We start from the raw sequence: 18985 nt of genomic DNA on the forward strand, positions 1-18985 counted from the left end.
GTCCTTCTATACTCCTCCCATCCATGTACATGCCCAAATTTTTCTTGAATATTAAAATTGAGTATGCATTTACAAATTGAGCTGCTAGCTTGTTCCATACTCCCACCACTCTTTGAGAAGAAATTCCCCTAATTTCCCCCTAAGCCGTAACCCATATCCTTTAGTTTTTATCTAACCTAACCTCAGTGGAAAAAGCCTGCTTGCATTTATTTTATCTATACCCATCATAATTTTGTGTACCCCTATCAAATCTCCCCTCATTCTTCTCCACTACAAGGAATAAAGTCCTAATCTGTTTAACCTTCCCTAGTAACTCAGTTCAAGTCCTGGTAACTTCCTATTAAATCTCCCCGCTCTCTTTCATTCTTATTGATATCCTCCTGTAGTTAGTTGAACAAAACTGCACACAATACTCTAAATTTGGTTTCACCAATTTCTTGTACAACTTCACCATAACATCCCAACTCCTATACTCAATGCTTTGCTTTAAGAAGGTTAATGTACCAAAAGCTCTCTTTTCCTGTGATGCCACTTTCAGGGAACTATGGAACTATATTCCCAGATCCCTCTGTTTTATCGCACTCCTCAGTGCCCTGCCATTTACTGTGTACATCCTTTCTTGGTTTGTCCTTCCAAAATGCAACACTTCACACTTATCTGCATTAAACTCCATCGGCCATTTTGCAGCCCATTTTTCCATCTGATCCAGATCCCTCTGCAAGCTTTGAAAACCTTCCTCTCTCTCCATAATATCTTCAATCTTAGTGTCATCTGCAAACTTACTGATCTAATTTACCACATTATTATCCAGATTATTGATATAAAAGACAAATAACAATGGACCTAGCACCGATCCATGATCTGCACCTCTAATCACAGGCTTCCAGTCAGAGAGGCAATCATCCACCACCACTCTCTGGCTTTGCCTGTAAAGCCAATGTCGAATTGAATTCAACTAAGTCTTGAATGTTTCTTTCCCACCTCAGACTATTGTGTCAGAGCTATGTTTTAAACTTGAGCCTGACTAACATTCATGGAGAGTTCTGACGCTGACGTGATGTGAACCATATGCATTGAGGTTTCATATCTGTGTCTCCAGAAACTTATTGTGAATGGAGACCAGTCCTTCACCGCCCACCCCATCAAATGAGAGTTAAGTAAAGCACAAACCCCATAATCAGTCATGTTCACCTTTGACAAGGAATAGCATTGATCAGGATAAATGAGCTTGTCTTGTACTTGACTTTATGCCTGTGGACTCGACTTTCGTTTCTAACTCACTTGCAGATGGTTTTGGGACAAATTGAAGAACATCGACGCAGTCATCAACCAATCAATATTCCTTTCTTTGATGTGTTCCTGAGGAACCTCTGTCAAGGTCTGTCCAAATGGCTCAATGATAACAGAATAAATCACGGCAAATTTAAATTATATGTGGAGCTAAGAGGGAGCATCTCTGTTCTACTTTAACTTCATGCCAAAATGAAGATAACGAAAAGTAGTTCCCAAAAAGACACATGCAGGTTTAAATTAATTACATCAAATTTAATTAATTTACTCTTGGCATTAAATTCTGTAGACCATCAAGAAACAAACCCCTGGAGAAACTCACTGGGTCGAGCAGTATCTGTGAGGGAAGAAAGGGATTGTTGACATTTCAGATTAAGACTCTGCGTCATGAGTGAATGGAGAGAGAAGATGGGCTGGAAAAGGAGAGGACGAGAATAGAGATGGGTGACATCTGGAGGGAAAGGATGAGTCAGTGGGATGGGATGGGTCGGGTTGACGCGAGGGAAGAGGGGTCAGTGGGTGGCACTCAAGGGAGAGGACAAGACAGTGGGTGGCACGCAAGGAAGGGGGCGGGTCAGTGGGTAACATGAGGAAGGAGACAGGTCAGTGCGTGACAGACAGAGGGGACAGGTCAGTGAGTGACACATGGAGGGAGACAACGAGTCAGTGGGTGACACGTGGAAGGAAGGGACAGGTCAGTGGTTGACATTCGGAGGGGGGACGGATCAGTGGTTGACACCTGGAGGGGGGAGACGGGTCAGGCATGACACACGATGAAGGGGATGGGTCAGTGGATGACCCATGACGGAGGGGACTGCTCAGTGGGTGACATGAGTTCCTTCTCCTGCATCTGTCTGTCATACAACACTTCTGCTTGGTTGGTCAATCCCACAAGGAGTTCCTGCCTCACCCCTCTCGCCCCATCCTTCTTGCATTGCTCTTGTACATTTCATCATGATAAAGAGTTTTGGCTTGAAACACTGACTCTTCCTTGTCTCTGACAGATACTGCTTGACCTGCTGAGTTCTTCCCGCAGGTTCTGTGTGATCTGAGCTGCAGGCTCACTGTGGGGTGGGGTTGTTGCACAGCAAGTACTGTTCCATAACAACTTCGCAAGTGATACTTCACACAAGCGTTTGGGACCACTCACCAATCGGCAAACTATAGGTGGAGCCAACAGTGCATCAGATTAAAACTTATCAGGCATAAATAGTGATGGATGATTAAACAGTTAATGAGCAGAGATCGTCTTACTCAGCGATGTTGGAGACTAGAACAAATTCTATGGCTAGGCTAAAGAATTTGATTCATCATAGCCTCTATAATCATAGAGACTGAGGTTTAGCTACATTTATTCAAACCACATAGGAGCTGGGTCCTTGGCAAGAACCACCTTCAAGAAAAAATTGTAACCCCTCTTCCCTGATATTGAAAGCCATCACTTTCCCCCGACCACCAACATTCATCTTTGGGATTACTATTGACTAGAAGTGCAATGTCACAAGCTGCACAAAATGCCCAAGGTAGCTGGAGTATATTAGTTAAGTACAATTTAAGTAGCAGTGAGAAGGTGGGCAAGCTCAGCAGGTCAGACAACAACCATGGGTATAAATGGTCAACGTTTAGAATCAGAATCCTTTCCTGAGTCTAAAAGAGAAAGGGGTGATATAAAGTATATCAAGAGGGGAACAAAAGAAAATGACAGGAAGGAGGAAGCTGGAGGGGAGGTTGGGGTGGGGCAGTGTAAGGTAAAAACATCATGAGTTGGGACCGGAGAAGGAGTCACCCAGTACTAAGGAGTAACAGGATGCAGGTGTGACCTTGTACGCTCAAGATAAGTGTGGCAATAACAAGATGATGTGCAGCGGACTATCAGAGAAGGGTAGCAACAGCTTATTCATTGGACAATGTAATGGTATGATAATTTACTAAGTGCGTGTCCTGAAGTATAAAAAATACACCACTTGCTGGTTTCGGGAGAATGCGCCTTCTCCAACTAACACTGTTAGTTGCAAGTGTTACAATCCGGTAATAAAGAACCTTGATTTCGACTCAGTCTGGTGTCTGACTCACTCATTCTCGAACAAAGCAGACCTAACAATTTGGTGACCCCGACGAGAATGAGTGAGTCAGACACCAGACTGAGTCGAAATCAAGGTTCTTTATTACCGGATTGTAACACTTGCAACTAACAGTGTTAGTTGGAGAAGGCGCATTCTCCCGATATCAGCAAGTGGTGTTTTTTTTATACCTCAGGACACGCACTTAGTAAATTATCATACCATTACATTGTCCAATGAATAAGCTGTTGCTACCCTGCTGCACATCATCTTGTTATTGCCACACTTATCTTGAGTGTACAAGGTCACACCTGCATCCTGTTACTCCTTAGTACTGGGTGACTCCTTCTCCGGTCCCAACTCATGATGTTTTTACCTTACAGCAGTCAGCAGTGAATCAATAGGGGACAGAAGGTTCTGAGATGGCGAGGTAGCAAAGAGAGAGACCACATTTTTGGCTCCACCCTGATTCCACTCAATCATTCAGTAGGAAAGTGAAGCAAACTTCTCACTTGTCTGTATGAGTACAAGTGCAATCACACATGGACAGGTTGTCACACCTCTTGGACAAAGCTGCTCAATACTCAACCTTCACTGCAAAGATTAATTTCATCTATCCCCTTTATTCCCACTTATTGTGATTAAAGTACAGGAGTAGCGGGCCATTGGCAATGCCACCAGTGGTAGGTTCTTCTTTGGGCCCCATAACAGCCCAGTAGGTTCCTTTCTAGGTCCCATTTTGGGCCAGTGAGAACGTCACCAATGGTAGGTTCCTCTCTAGGCTTCACATCGATACTCTGAAATATTTCACTGTAGAATTACGCATGGCTGACGTAGTAGGGTGGCACGGTTGGCGTCGCGGTTAGTGCAACATCATTACAGCACCAACGATCGGGACCGAGGTTCAAATCCTGGACTGTCTGTAAGGGGTTTGTACATTCTCTGTGCCTGTGTGGGTTTTCCCTGAGGGCTCTGGTTTCCTCCCTCCATTCAAAATGTACTGGGGGTGTAGGTTAATTGGGTATAAATTGGGTAGCACAGACTTGTGGGCCGAAATACCGTACTGTATGTATGTCTAAATTTTTAAAAATATATACATCACAGCACAGAAACAGGCCCTTCAGTTCTTCTAGGTTGTGCCAAACTATTATTCTGCCTAGTCCCACTGACCAGTACCCATTCCATATCTCTTCATGGCCTTCCCATCCATGGGCCTATCCAAATTTTTCTGAAATGTTAAAATTAAACCTGCATTGCTGTTCCTTCACAAGTACAATCAAGGTCACAAAATGTTGGCGTATTTTTGCCTCAGGAGTTGCAGTGGTTCCAGAAGGCAATTATCATCCTGCGTGGGGATTGTTCAGGATAGATATTAGGCTAAAGAGACAGCCTGTGAGAAAATGAATGAATAGATTAAACACCTGAACTTGTGTCCTGCCGTTTGAAGCATTATTTGGTTTCCTGGTCATCTACTGTATATACTTGTGTAATAGTCGACCCCCTTTTTGACACATAAATCATGTTTTCTGTATGACCAGTATAAAAGTCGATGCCCCCCCTATCTTTGGCCCCGACCGCCCACCCATCCAAGCTCCCAAAGCCTTGAGTGATGTATGTACTTAATGTGGTCAGAAGTCTGACCAGCGTAAAAGTAGATCCCCCACCCCAAATATGACCCCAAAAATTGGTCCCAAAAACTCGACTATTTACATGAGTATATACAGTAATTGTAAATGATTCTCAACAAGTAAATGAATTGTCATTCTAGCTATCAGAATTTAAATTGTACATTGAAATTTTAAGACCTTGCACTTGTTTCCCTATGGGAAAGAGAAAATATATGGATGACATAAGTTTTAACTAACAAATTCCTCGATCGAAATGAGTCCGTAAGTTCCTGTACATGGAACAAACATAACATTAGAAGCAGGAAAAGGAATGGAGTGAACTCCCACACCTAACCAGCGAGCTTTCTGTGAGAGAAAAGTTTAAAGCACATGATAACAAGGTGGGTTGGTGTAGTCATTGTTGAACTTGGCTTAAATTCTTGCTTATCTTTCAACTTTGCCAACCATCTTAAAAATGAAGAACTAGACATTTTCTGCTTTTAGATGGGGCCACTGGCGTGAAGGACTGTCAGGATGGGTCTGAAGCAGCAGTGTTTCACTCCATCCACAATTAGTTGGTATGTTTTTTCCACATTGTAGTAGTATGTTGATTGGAGGATTTGTGTGTTGGCATTTGAACTTAACAGTAATGTGAGATTTTTCAGACATGTTCATCTGAGGAGGGAAATAAATGGTTGCCGTAAGAACACCATTTCAGAGCAGTGTACCACTGTGGTGCCGTGTTGTAAAATTGGCTCAAGTGTGTCCCATTTTATGGAGCAATGCAAAATTCAAAAAAGGATTGCTGGTTTTATTTGCTTTTAGAATATCCTGTGTCAAGAGGAAAATTTTAAAAAACCTAAAAATTCTGTGGTGACTTTCATGGATTTCATGAGGACTGACAAGGGAATTCAAAGACCACATTAAGCAAGGAGAGGGTATACGGTATTGTGAAAACTAGCGGGAAGCAGGAGGATCGGGTAGCTTTTAAAAAGGATCAGAAGGCAACAAAAAAGTAACAAGGGGAGAAACGTTTAAACAAAAAGCAGTTATGAAAAGTTTTTTTTCCCGACATTAAAAAGCACAAGATAAAATAAGCCTAAGTCAGGATTCTGGGGAGATCTTGCCTGACAAATTTGTTGGAGTTTTTTGAGGAAGTCATGAGCAGGATAGACAAAGCAGAGTCAGTGATCTTGGATTTTCAGAAGGCCTTTGACAAGGTGCCGCACATGAGGCTGCTAAACAAGATAGGAGCCCTGGTATAATGGGAAAGACACTACTGTGGATGGAAGATTGGCTGACTGGCAGAAGACAAAGAGTGGGAATAAAGGGAACCTTTTCTGACTGGCTGCCAGTGACAGATGGTGTCCACATGGGTCAGTGTTGGGTCCATTGGCTGCCAGTGACAGGTGGTGCCCACACGGATCAGTATTGGGACTACTGGCTGCCGGTGACAGGTGGTGCCCACACGAATCAGTGTTGGGTCCACTGGCTGCCGGTGACAGGTGGTGCCCACACGGATCAGTGTTGGGTCCACTGACTGCCGGTGACAGGCGGTGCCTGCACGGATCAGTGTTGGGTCCACTGGCTGCCGGTGACAGGTGGTGCCCACACGGATCAGTGTTGGGTGCACTGGCTGCCGGTGACAGGCGGTGCCTGCACGGATCAGCGTTGGGTCCACTGGCTGCCGGTGACACGTGATGTCCGCACAGGTCACTGTTGGATCCACTGGCTGCCGGTGACAGCTAGTGTCTGTATCAGTCAGTGTTGGGTCCACTGACTGCTGGTAACTAGTGGTGTTTCGCATGGGCTGGTGTCGGTTCCAATACTTTTCATGCTATATGTAAATGATTTAATGAACAAATTGATGGCTTTATGGCCAAGTTTGTGGATGGTAGGAAGACTGGTGGAGGGATGGGTAATATAGAGGTAGCAGGGAGTCTGCAGAGGGGCTTGGGAGAATGGGAAAAGTGGCAGATGGAATACAAGGTAGGGAAGTGTATGGTCGTGCACTTTGGTAGAAGGAATAAAGGTGTAGACTATTTTCTAAATGGCGAGAGAATTCAGAAAGTGAAGATCCAAAGGGATTTGGATGTCCTGGCATCGGATTCCCTAAAGGTTAACTTGCAGGTTGAGTTGGTAGTAAGGAAGGCAAATACAATGGAGCATACAAAAGGAAAGATGTATTGCTGTGAGGTTATATGGTGTTTGGCAGACAAATTTGGGGTATTTGGTGCAGTTTTGGACCCCTGATCTAAGAAAGGATGTGCTAACATTAGAGATGGTCTAGAGAAGGTTTACAAGAATAGGATTAGAATTAGAGGATGAACATATGAGGCGGTTTCAATGGCTTTGGCCCTGTACCAGCTAGAGTTTAGAACATGGGTCTCCAAAGTGGTTGATATTGACCCCTGGGGTTGATGGACTATTTAAGGCGTTGAAAAATCCCTGGGGGGTGGGGGGTCAATAAACACTGGGGGTGGGAGGGGGAGGGCGATTGAACTTATGGGGTCGAAAGCTGACATTCGTATAAGAAATAAAAATATATAAAATATAACTTGCTGATACACATTTCTGATATATAATTAGTTTTTATTGGCTATTTATTTTATATTCTGTTTACTGAAACGTACTGATAATAGTTATAATAATTTATTATTAGTTGGAATCACAAGACAATGACCGTTTTAACACCTGTTTCCACATGGTTGAATTGACTTGGATTTTCTTCACTCATATGCTCTATTTTTGAAATACTCAATAACGTGTTAACTATATTGTTCATCATTTGCATTGTAGTCATGTAACATTTTAAAACATTTTAGTTTAGCCTTAGCTTTATTTTCAAGTACATAACAAAAGTCTGGGTTGTGGCACTGCTACACTGAGTATCCCAGCCACATTATTTGCTGTCCATAGGCACCAGCTAATCCAGTGGCAGCCAGTGCCTACTCAACTAATAGCTGTGCATTTACTGTTTAAATTTCCTGAAAGCACAATGGCAGCCGCTAATGCAAAGAATAAGTGCCAGCGATGTTGACAAGAGTATTTGAAATTTGGATTCGTACCTTCGTTTACTAATGAAACAATGCCCGTGTGCCTGTTATGTGAAAAGACTTTCAGTAATAATGCCATGAAACCTGCAAAGATGAAAGACCACCTTGAAAGGATTCACTCTGATAAGAAAAATAAAGATCTTGATTTGTTTTTAAGCGCTGAAAGAAAAACAATCAGAAAACAACCAAATTTAAAGTCATTTTTTAAAGCACTTGGCATTGCTGATAATGAAGGAGGACTGAAGGCATCATACAGTATCTCCCTTAATGCAGCAAAGAAAGGAAAATTGACATATAATATTGGTGAGGAGATCATATGATCAGCAATTAAAGATGTGATTGAAAATGTTATGGAAAAAGACTCTCAACCTGTTCTAAAATGCATGCCATTAAATGCAAATACAGTGCGACAACGCAGTGATGAGATGGCCTGATGATCTGGAGAAAACCTGGCATCTGAGCTTCAACATTGCAAGTTTTCCATCCAACTCTATGAAGCAAGATTTGGCAGTTCAAATATTCTCATGACCAATGTAAGGTATTACAGTCCAAGGCTAAAGGGCATTGTTCACAAGTTTTTGTTTGCCAAGTGATATTAAAGATGAGACAATTTTTCAACATTTGAAGAAACACAATGTTCCCCTTTGGAATATTACTCCAGTGCCGATTGACGGTGCTCCAGCAATGGTTGGTTGTAACAGGATTTGCTGCCGTACTCAAGGAAAAGGTTCCCAATATACATACTGTGACAATCTTGTTGCCAGGAAACTCAATGGGGAACTGCATGATGCCTTAAAAGTGTGTACTCTATCAGGTCAGTCAACAAAATTAAAGCATATCCTCTCAATTCGCGACTGTTTGCATTGTTATGTGAAAAAAATGATGAAATTTTGAATCAATTATTTTTCCACACTGAGGTAAGGTGGTTGTCAAGAGGTGATAGCTTACAAAAACTTGTTGACCTGTACGTTTCAACTGTGGAGTTTCTTACGGATGTGGACCCTCACTGTATGACGAGTTGAAAAAGTGTAAGATCCATCTGTTCTATTTGGCAAATCTATATTCAAAATTTAATGAAGTACAGAAGCATCTGCAAGGTAAAGATGTTACAATTATTCAAGCTCAAACAATCCTCATAGGTTTCCAAGTCACAATAGACCAATTTAAATTTCCATTGGCACATAGAGATTTTGAGTATTTTTCAAATTTACGGCGATTGGAAGAAGATGAAAATATTTCAGACTGTGATCTGGAGATCTACATAAAGCACCTTGAAAAATTAAGGGAAGACTTTCAAGTACATTTCGAGGACCTGGAGAAAATGCACGTACCTGACTGGATTGTTACACCATTTGATTTGGAAATGCAAAATGCAGACATTGAATTTCATTTAGAACACACATGTCAAACTCTGGCCCGTGGGCCAAATTTGGCACGCGATATAATTATATTTGGCCCGCAAGATCATTTCAAAAATGTATTAGAGGTGGCCCGCTGGCCGCCGCGCCAGTATAGCGCATGCACAGCTAATACTATAAATCCCAGAATGCATTGGCGTCAGCCCGCTAATCGCCCCCACCTCCTCTGTTTACGTTGCAGGGTCTCACCATGGACTCTGGTTTTGGGGCATGGCCGGTGTCAGGGGAAGCCAAGGCCGCTTCCCAGCGCCCAGAACCGGAGGCCTCGGGCCTGACCTCGCCAGGACCGTTGCCCACTCCCCCTCCCTGCCGCAGGCCGACCCGCGACTCGTGGTGACGGGGCCGCTGATCCGCCGAGATTCCGCCCTGCAGCGAGAGCCGATGCCCCCGCACTGTCATGTCCCCCCGCCCGCCCCCCCACCGCAGCACGGCCTGGCTGGTGTCAGGGGAAGCCAAGGCCGCTTCCCAGCGCCCGGAACTGGAGGCCTCGGGCCTGACCTCGCCAGGACCGTTGCCCACTCCCCCTCCCTGCCGCAGGCCGACCCGCGACTCACGGTGACGGGGCCGCTGATCCACCGAGATGCCGCCCTGCAGCGAGAGCCGATGCCCCCGCACTGTCGTCCAACCCGATCGCCCGCAAACCCCGCCCTCCCGCTCACAGGCCTGAGTAAGTATTATGAACTTTAATCACAGGATAAAACAATCTTCCAATAGTTTCATGTCTCAGTGATAAATATATTCCTGGTTAAAAATGGTCCTGCACCTGGATACAAGCTCATTAGGCATAAAACTTGAAAAGTGTGTAAATCAAAGGATATCTGTACCAATGGAAAAAGGGCATGGCAAATAACCCTGTTAGAGTTCATGCCCACAATCAGTCACCCATTTGATTGTTTCAGGAATCATGTTATTCTCCCACATTCTCAATAGGCCTCAGATTTTACTATTCGGCAGCACACTAGCAACATGTGACAAATCCTCTATAGAGAAATATTATTTATTGAATATTTTATTTCTCATTTGTTAATGCTTCTGGAAAGAGTTTATCCAAAACTATTATTAAACATTTATTTTAATAAGAAAAAGTTTAACATTACATATGTTGAAAGAAGAGAAAACATGCAGATGTTGTTGAAAATTTTCAATAAATATTTAGTTCGGCCCTCGACTTAGTCCAAGTTTTTAATTTTGGCCCTCTGTGAATTTGAGTTTGACACCACTGATTTAGAAGATGAACTCGTTGAAATGTGTGTGGATCTCGAAGCTAAATCATTGTTCAAAAGTAAATGCCTTAGTGACGATTGGAGCAATGTAAATACTGCTACTAAATACCCCAAGTTAATGCAGCAATTGAACCATTTTTACTTGCATTCATGGTTGAAGCTAGTTTTAGCCACGCAAATGCAATTATAGCAAAACAGAACCTGGAAGAGCGTGGAGACTTACGACTAAAACTCGCCAACTCCAGCAGGGTTTGGTATGCAGTTTCCCTTACTAATGCATATGAAAACGGCATGTCTATCTATTTATTTATTTATTTATGATTTTTTTATTTTTTTTTTTAACATGCCTGGGGATTGATGAGGGATCAAGGATTCCATGAAGGGGGTCAATGGACTAAAAAGTTTGAGGGCCCCTGGTTTAGAAGGATGGAATAAAATCTATCGACTATTGAGGACTGGAAAGTGTGAATTGGAAGTCTGGGACTAGTGGCCCAGCCTCAAAATAAAGGGATGCACGTCCCTTTCAAATAGAAATTAGAAATTTCTTCAGCTAGGGGGTGATGAATCTGTGGAATTTATTACACAGATGGTTGTGGAGACCAAGTCAATGGGTAGATTGAAAGGAGGGGTTGATAGGTTCTTGATTAGTAAGGACGTCAAAGGTTATGGGGAGGAGGGTGAATGAGATTGAAGGAAAAAAAATAATCAGTCATGATGGGATGGCAGAGCAGACTTGATGGGCCGAATAGCCACATTGTGCTCCAAAATCTTATGGATATTTGATTCTTTCCTGCGGTCTTGGTATTTTTTTGTAGTTTCAGAGAAGTGTTGTTCAAACGTGAATGTATTTTAAACCTGCAGGAATGCTCTGTAGTGTGTTTTCCCTGCCTGGCAGTTACCATGACCCTTGCTTCCTTATGTAGGTTCCAGTGTGGAGCTTAAAGAGGACAAATGCTGGGAGAAAGTGGAGGTGTCCTCCAATCATCACAGAGCGAGCAAGTTAACTGACAAGAATGCCAAAACCTACTGGGAATCGAATGGTAGCACCGGGTCCCACTACATTAACATATACATGCACAAAGGGGTGGTTGTCAGGTATGTGTGGACAGGGACTCAATCTGGAGACACAAACTGAATTAGATGGTTCTGTAAAAACACACCAAAATGCTGGAGGACCTCACCCAGTCTTTTCAGCATCGTAGGAGACAAAGATCTAGGGACATAGGAAGTAGGAACAGGAGTAGGGCAAAAATGGCCCATCGAGCCTGCTCCGCCATTCAATACGATCATGGCTGATCTAATTTAATCTAACTCCACCTACCTGCCTTCTCCCCACATCCCCTAATTCATCTATTACTGAGATTTCAGGCCTGAGGCCTTCTTCAAGGAATAAGCAAAGAATGAGCAAAAAACAGAAAATCTCAGAATAGAGACGGAGCCGGCCAGGGGAGGAATCCAGGCCAACACAAAGTGTTAATTGGAGATGGTAAGGGGATAGGTGAGAATTGATTATGTCTGTGTGAATGGAGACAGGGAAAAGGGAGAGAGATAGAGCTTGGGGAAGAAGTCGGGGTGGGGGAGGGGGCGGGTTTAATGAAAGCCAGAGAAGTCAATATTAATGCCATCCGGTTGAAGGGTGCCCAGTCAGAAGATGAAGTGTTTCTCCAATTTGGCAGTGCATGAGACCATTGATTGACATGTCAGCAAGGAAATGGGATGGGGAATTGAAATAGGGGCCACTGGGAGATCCATGCTATTGTAGCAGACAGAGCTGAGGTGTTCAACAAAGTGATTTCCCAGTTTGCGTCAAATCTCTCCAATGTAGAGAAGACCACAATGGGAGCACCGGATGCAGTAGTTGATTCTCGCAGATTGGTCCTGTGGCCAAGCAGGGTTACTGTTAAACTATTTTCAAGCCTGTTTTCTCTCTTTCTCATCAACCTTTGTATCTGCTTTCACTGAAGAGGGAGGATTGAAGAACACTACCGTGCTACAACGTTCTGTTTCCATGACTCTTGATATGACAGAGGAGGAATTGAAAAATTGGATTTGATGAACAAAAAGTGAGAGGACATATTAGGATGAATGATATTTTAAAAGTGGCTAAATCCCAGGCTGCGTTAGTTGCACCAATGTTGATATTGGACAAATTATTGAAAAGCATTTTAAGATCCAGTTTGATGAAGTGCAGATTAATCATCAAAGCGTGGAGTGTGTTAAATCAAGAAGAATAAAATGCTGAGAATAGTCACGAATTTGAGCTATATCTTTGGAACAGGAAACCTGGAGCCTTTCAGTTCATAGAGTGGTACAGCATGGAACAAGGCCATTCAGCCCTCTTTGTCCATGCCAACCAGTGGGCAATCATCCATATTAATCCCACCTACCAGCCTACTGTAGGTGATTCAAGTACTTATTTAGATATTTGCCAAATGCTATCAGCGACTCTTCATCCACGACTCTCTCAGGCTGTATATTCCAGGCACTCTCCACTCTCTGAGTGAAGAAGGTTCCCTCTGATTACTTCCCAACTTTATCCTCCCCCTGTTGGGGGAAAGTTTCCTGCAGTTTACCCTATCTGTGCCCCTCATAATTTTATATAATCGTGTCCTTTTTTAACTCCCTTCACTCAAGGGTAAACAGACCTAGCCTCTCCAGTTTCTCCTTGCATTGAAATTCTCCACCTCAGGCATCTTGCTGGTGAATTTCCTTTGCATCCACTCTAGCGCTTAGCGCATCTTTCCAATAGTGTGACATCAGAAGGGAAGGTCAACCTAACTAATTAGATTAGATTTTTTGAGGAGGCAATGAAGAAGGTCATTGATACTATTTTGGTAAGTTGTTTGTCCGTTCTTTATAGTAAGCTTGCGAGGAAAGTAAAACAATATAGAGTATCTAGGGAATAATTGTAACATTTCTAAAATTGACTTGGCAACAGAAAACCAGTAAGCATTTGACTAAGTTCTGCCATGCTTATAGCATTTATATAGAAGGAGAGCTGTTCCTGTACCCCAGCCACTAACAGTGAACACAGTTGTAGTAAGTTACTAAGAAAGTGAATTATATGTTGGCCTTTCTTACAAAGGTAATTGAGTAGGGGAACAGTGACGTGTTGCTACATTTATATGGTTTACACAAATTTTTTCGACCAAACATTATTCAAGATCTGGGTTTCACTGGAGTAAAAAACCTTACACTTTACGGGGATAAGCATGTGAAGAGCTGGATCCTACAAAGCTACAGAAGAATAGGGAAGAGGGTTTGATCTGAATAGACCCTTTATTTTGGACACAATGAGCAAAGTGACTTCATTTCTCTGCTTAAAATCTGTATCATTTCGTTATGTTTTCTTAATCTTGTTACAGACAACTGATCTTGGTGGTTGCAAGTGAAGACTCCAGTTACATGCCAGCTCGTGTCGTAGTAATGGGTGGGGATGACCCCAATAACATCAACACCGAACTAAACACGGTAAGTTGTTGTCACAACCCTTCTCCATGCAACCTGATTAATCTTGTGAGGATATCATCACGGCATTCAGAATGTTATCTTCCATTGCAAGACTGGGCAGCATGGTTAGCATGGAGGTTAGCACAATGCTATTACAGCATCACCGACCTGGGTTTGAATCCGGTGATGTCTGTAAGGAGTTTGTATCTTCTCCCTGTGTTTGCATGGGTTTTCCCTGGGGGGTCCAGTTTCCTCCCACCCTCTAAAAACATGCGGGGTTATGGGTTAATTGGGTTATACAGGTTTTGTGGAGCTGCTACCTTACAGCCAGAAATTCCATTCACTCCTGACCTCGGGTGCTGTTTTTGTGGAGTTTGCAGGTTTTTCCTGTGACCATGTGCATTTACCCCAGGGTGCTTCAGTTTTCTTCCACATTCCAAACATCTGCTGGTTGGTAGGTTAATTGGCCACTCTAAGTTTCCCCAATCATGGAGGTAATTTGTGGAATCTGGGCGCGTGTGAAAACGGTCCTTTAACAAAACACATAACCTGTCAACCAAGGTTCCTTCCTGAGCTAGTCACATTTGCCCACATTTGTTCCATATCCCTCTAAACCAGCCATTCACAAACTATTTTGGCCATGTTCCCCCCCCCCCCCCCCCTTCAGACTCTGCTTAAAGTTTATGGGCCCTCTTACCTGTGAAGCAGTCAAGTTTAGTCTCCCAACGATTGGGATCTAGAGGAATGAGATCCCTCTGCCTGTCATTGGGATCTAGGGGAATGAGATCTCTCTGTCCGTCGTTAGGATCTAGGGGAATGAGATCCCTCTGCCTGTCATTGGGATCTAGGGGAATGAGATCCCTCTACCTGTTGGGATCTAGAGCAATGAGATCCCTCTGCCCATTGTTGGGATCTAAGGGAATGAGATCCCTCTGCCTATCGTTGGGATCTAGAGGAATGAGGTCCCTCTGCCCATCATTGGGGAATGAGGTCCCTCTGCCCATTGGGATCTAGAGGAATGAGATCCCTCTGCCTGTCATTGGGATCTTGGGGAATGAGATCCCTCTACCTGTTGGGATCTAGAGCAATGAGATCCCTCTGCCCATTGTTGGGATCTAAGGGAATGAGATCCCTCTGCCTATCCTTGGGATCTAGAGGAATGAGGTCCTTCTGCCCGTCATTGGGGAATTAAGTCCCTCTGCCCGTCGTTGGGGAATGAGGTCCCTCTGCCCATCATTGGGGAATGAGGTCACTCTGCCGTCGTTGGGGAATGGGATCCCTCTGCCGTCATTGGGGAATGAGATCCCTCTGCCCATCGTTAGGAAATGAGGTCCCTCTGCCTATCATTGAGGATTTAGGGAAATGAGATCCCTCTGTGCATTGTTAAGGTTTAGTGGGGCTCTTAGAGTCGTCTGAGCAAGTAACTGCAGTGCAATTTGTAGGTTGGAGTCACTGCAGCTGATGTGCATTGGTAGTGGACGGAATGAATGTTTACCCTGGTGGATAGGTGCCAACCAAGAATAGTTCCTGTACTCATTATTGGGACACTGTTGATTTATTGGGATTTATAGAAATGTTACTTTGTCTATTTGTGATATTAGTGCAGGAATTGCAGGTGATTTCGTTGGGAGCTCAGGTACCATTTACTCTGTAGGTTAGTATGAGGTAGGGCATTGACGTCAATCCTATTGATTAGGTGCCATTGTTTGGGTTATACTCAGCTGGTTTACTGTCTAAATCAAGTTTGGTAAAAAAGTGAGCCTTTAACCTTGTACATTTGGTAGTCAGCAGTGCTATCAGTGAGGTAATGCACCTTTCTCTTCCATTTGTGACCTGGCCTTTGTTTTGCAGATGAATGTGGTGCCCACTGCCAGCCGAGTTTTGCTCCTGGAGAACATGACCCGTTTTTGGGCAATTATCCAGATTCGCATCAAGCGATGCCAGCAGGTACAGCCCAATGACTACTTGGAGCCTAGTTGCTTGCTAATTGTTGAAGTCACAATTAAGAATTTATTTATCTAATTTTGCCAAATAAGACCTTCAAACATTTTGATTTTTTTCATCTGCCCATAGGATGCACAGAAATGTTATTGAAATGTGTAGTCAGATCTGAGTCTTGTATCTGGTTCATAATTTTTCCTGCTAATCAGGGTGGGATTGATACTCGAGTTCATGGATTTGAACTTCTGGGACCAAAGCCAACTTTCTGGCCAGTGTTCAAGGAACAGCTTTGCTGTCGGACCTATCTCTTCTACACAACAAAGGCGCACACCTGGTGTCAGGAGATTCAGGAGGACAGGATGCAGTTGCTGGAGCTTTTCAACAAGTAAGTTACATGTTCAGTTTGGGCAATAACAAAGATTCACACTTAGACCATATATTTGGAATATTGGGTTCATTTCTAGTTGCCTCATTACAGGAAGGACGTGGAAGCCATGGACAGGGTGCAGAGGAGATTTACCAGGATGTTGCCTGGATTGGAGAACATGCCTTATGACACAAGGCTTTTCTCTTTGGAGTGACGAAGGATGAGAGGTGACCTAATGTAGGTCTACAAGATTATGAGAGGCATAGATAGGGTGGACAGCCAGCACCTTTTTCCCAGGATGAGGCAAGCAAACAGCAGAGGACATCTAAATAAGGTGAAGAGAGGACAGTTTAGGGGAATTTTGTTTTACACAGAGTGGCAAGTGCCTGGAATGCATTGCTGGGGGTAGTAGTGGAGGCTGGTACAGTAGGGACTTTTAAAAGACTCTTAGTCAGGAACATGAATGCAAGTAAAATTGAGGGTTATGAGTGTAAGGTAGAGAAGGTTTAGTTTGTTGAATAGGTTTTCGTAGGTCGGCACCAAATTGTGGACCAAAAGGCCTGTACAATGTTGTAATGTTCTATGTTCTATTCGCAAAGTGAATTTGAATCAAAGAGTGAGGATTGGTACTTGAAGAAAGGATAAATTAAAGTCTACAAGCCAACACAGGCAAGGCCCCTCAACTTTTCCTCCGCTACATCGATGACTACTTTGGTGCTACCAACTTCCATCCCAACCTCAAATTCACCTGGTCCACCTCTGACTCCATCTCAGGAGGCAAACTCTCGACACACACCCTCTATAAACTCACCACCTCCCGCAGCTATCTCGACTACCCCTCTTCCCATCCCTGTCCCCTGTAGGGATTCCATTCCATTCTCTCAATTCCTCCGTCTCCATTGCATCTACAACCAGGATGAGGAGTTTCAAGCCAGATCATCAGAGATGTCCTCCTTCTTCAAACAACATGGCTTTCCCTCTACCACCATCAACTCGGCCCTCACCCGCACATCCTCCATTATCTGCACATCTGCCCTAGCCCCCTCCGTCCCCATGCACAACAAGGACATGATTTCTTGTCCTCACTTACCACCCCACCACCTCCACATCCAACTCATTGTCCTCCACCATTTCCGCCTGCTACCACACAATCCCACTACTAGATACATATTCCCTTCTCTTCCCCTCTCCGCATTCCGCAGGGACTGCTCCCTCCGTGATTCCCTTGTCCACTCCTTCCTCCACCAATTGTCCCCTTGACCATAGGAGATGCTCAACTTGCGTCCACACCTGCTCCTTCAGCACCATTCATGGCCCCAAACAGTCCTTCCAAGTGAAGCATTGTTTCACTTGTGAATCTGCAGGGGTCGTCTACTGCATCCGATGCTCCCGCTGTGGTCTCCTCTACATCGCAGAGACTGGACGCAGACTGGGAGATTGCTTTGCTGAGCACCTCAGCTCTGTCTGCCACAATAGCCTGGATCTTCCAGTGACAATCCATTCTCCATCCCATTCCCTTGCTGACATGTCTGTCTATTGTCTGATGTACTGTCACAATTGGAGGAATAGCACCACATCTTCCGACTGGTCACCTTCCAACTGGATGATATTAATATCGACTTCTCTAGCTTCCATTAACCCTCCACCCGCACCCCCTTGCTCTCCATGTCATCTCTCCTTTCCCTGTTGTCGCCATGTCCGAGGGAGCCCGTGCAGATATGGGAAGAACGTACAAACACTTTACAGTCAGCACTGGATACTGTCCCTGATAATTGTTTCTTGAGCTTTGTCCACAACTGAAGTTAAAATAATTGTATACTTGCTGGATTACTGGATGCACTGACCTACAGCACTTATACCTTGTACATGGTGGAATTGGTTGAAGAATTATGTGAACCCTTGACAAACTTTCCAATCTTAGACATCCTCTTGCAGTCACGGTGTTTGTCAGGCTTGTCCATTTTATTTTCAGTCTCGAGATATTGATGGTGGGAGACATGATGATAGTTAATGGCACTGAATGTCAAGAATAAAATGAATTTGGAGCAGCTCACAAAGTGTCATTACTTGCCACTCATGTGCCACAGACTTTACTCACTTGGCTGGTTCACCTGAATGCAAACATAGACAGCTTTATTTTCTGAGATATGAAATTAATTTGAACTCAATTTAAACTTCTGGAAAAATCCACTGATTGCCAATGCACATTGCTAACAGGAAGAATATAATGAGGAAAAATAAAACTTTGTCAGGTGCTTAACCTTTTCTCCAGGGTTCCAAACACCGGCAACCTCCAAAAACAAGCACTTTTGTTTGGTAGATGACATTACATTTAAGTAACGTTAATTTCCCATAATAAATTCTCCATCATCCCTGTCCCCGCCCCTGTGGGTGCCCTCTCTTGCCTTCAGTGGGAGTGTGATTCTTGGCTCCCAGTGGGAGAGAAGCAAGCGGTACCGGTCTGCCTCAAAGTGGAACCAATGGCTGTCTTCCTTACTCATAATCCCCGACTTGGCTGGAACTGTTTTGGCACAGGCAGAACAGTTCCAGCTGCGTTAGGGATTATGGGTAAC

At 43.8% G+C, this 18985-nt stretch overlaps 1 protein-coding gene across 7 annotated transcripts in view; it reads left to right on the plus strand.

Annotated features, from left to right (window-relative positions):
* The window catches only part of LOC138737218 (cullin-9-like), a 260972-nt gene that overhangs the window by 130638 nt on the left and 111349 nt on the right, over positions 1-18985 (plus strand). For all 7 annotated transcript variants that reach the window (XM_069887889.1, XM_069887888.1, XM_069887892.1 and 4 more), the window contains 5 exons: positions 1288-1378; positions 11578-11749; positions 14020-14125; positions 15956-16051; positions 16255-16430. In XM_069887889.1, the coding sequence (XP_069743990.1) occupies positions 1288-1378; positions 11578-11749; positions 14020-14125; positions 15956-16051; positions 16255-16430 (641 nt within the window). The remainder of the gene's footprint in view (positions 1-1287; positions 1379-11577; positions 11750-14019; positions 14126-15955; positions 16052-16254; positions 16431-18985) is intronic.

This window comes from Narcine bancroftii, chromosome 6, assembly GCF_036971445.1.
Source record: "Narcine bancroftii isolate sNarBan1 chromosome 6, sNarBan1.hap1, whole genome shotgun sequence".
Lineage (NCBI taxonomy): Eukaryota > Metazoa > Chordata > Chondrichthyes > Torpediniformes > Narcinidae > Narcine > Narcine bancroftii.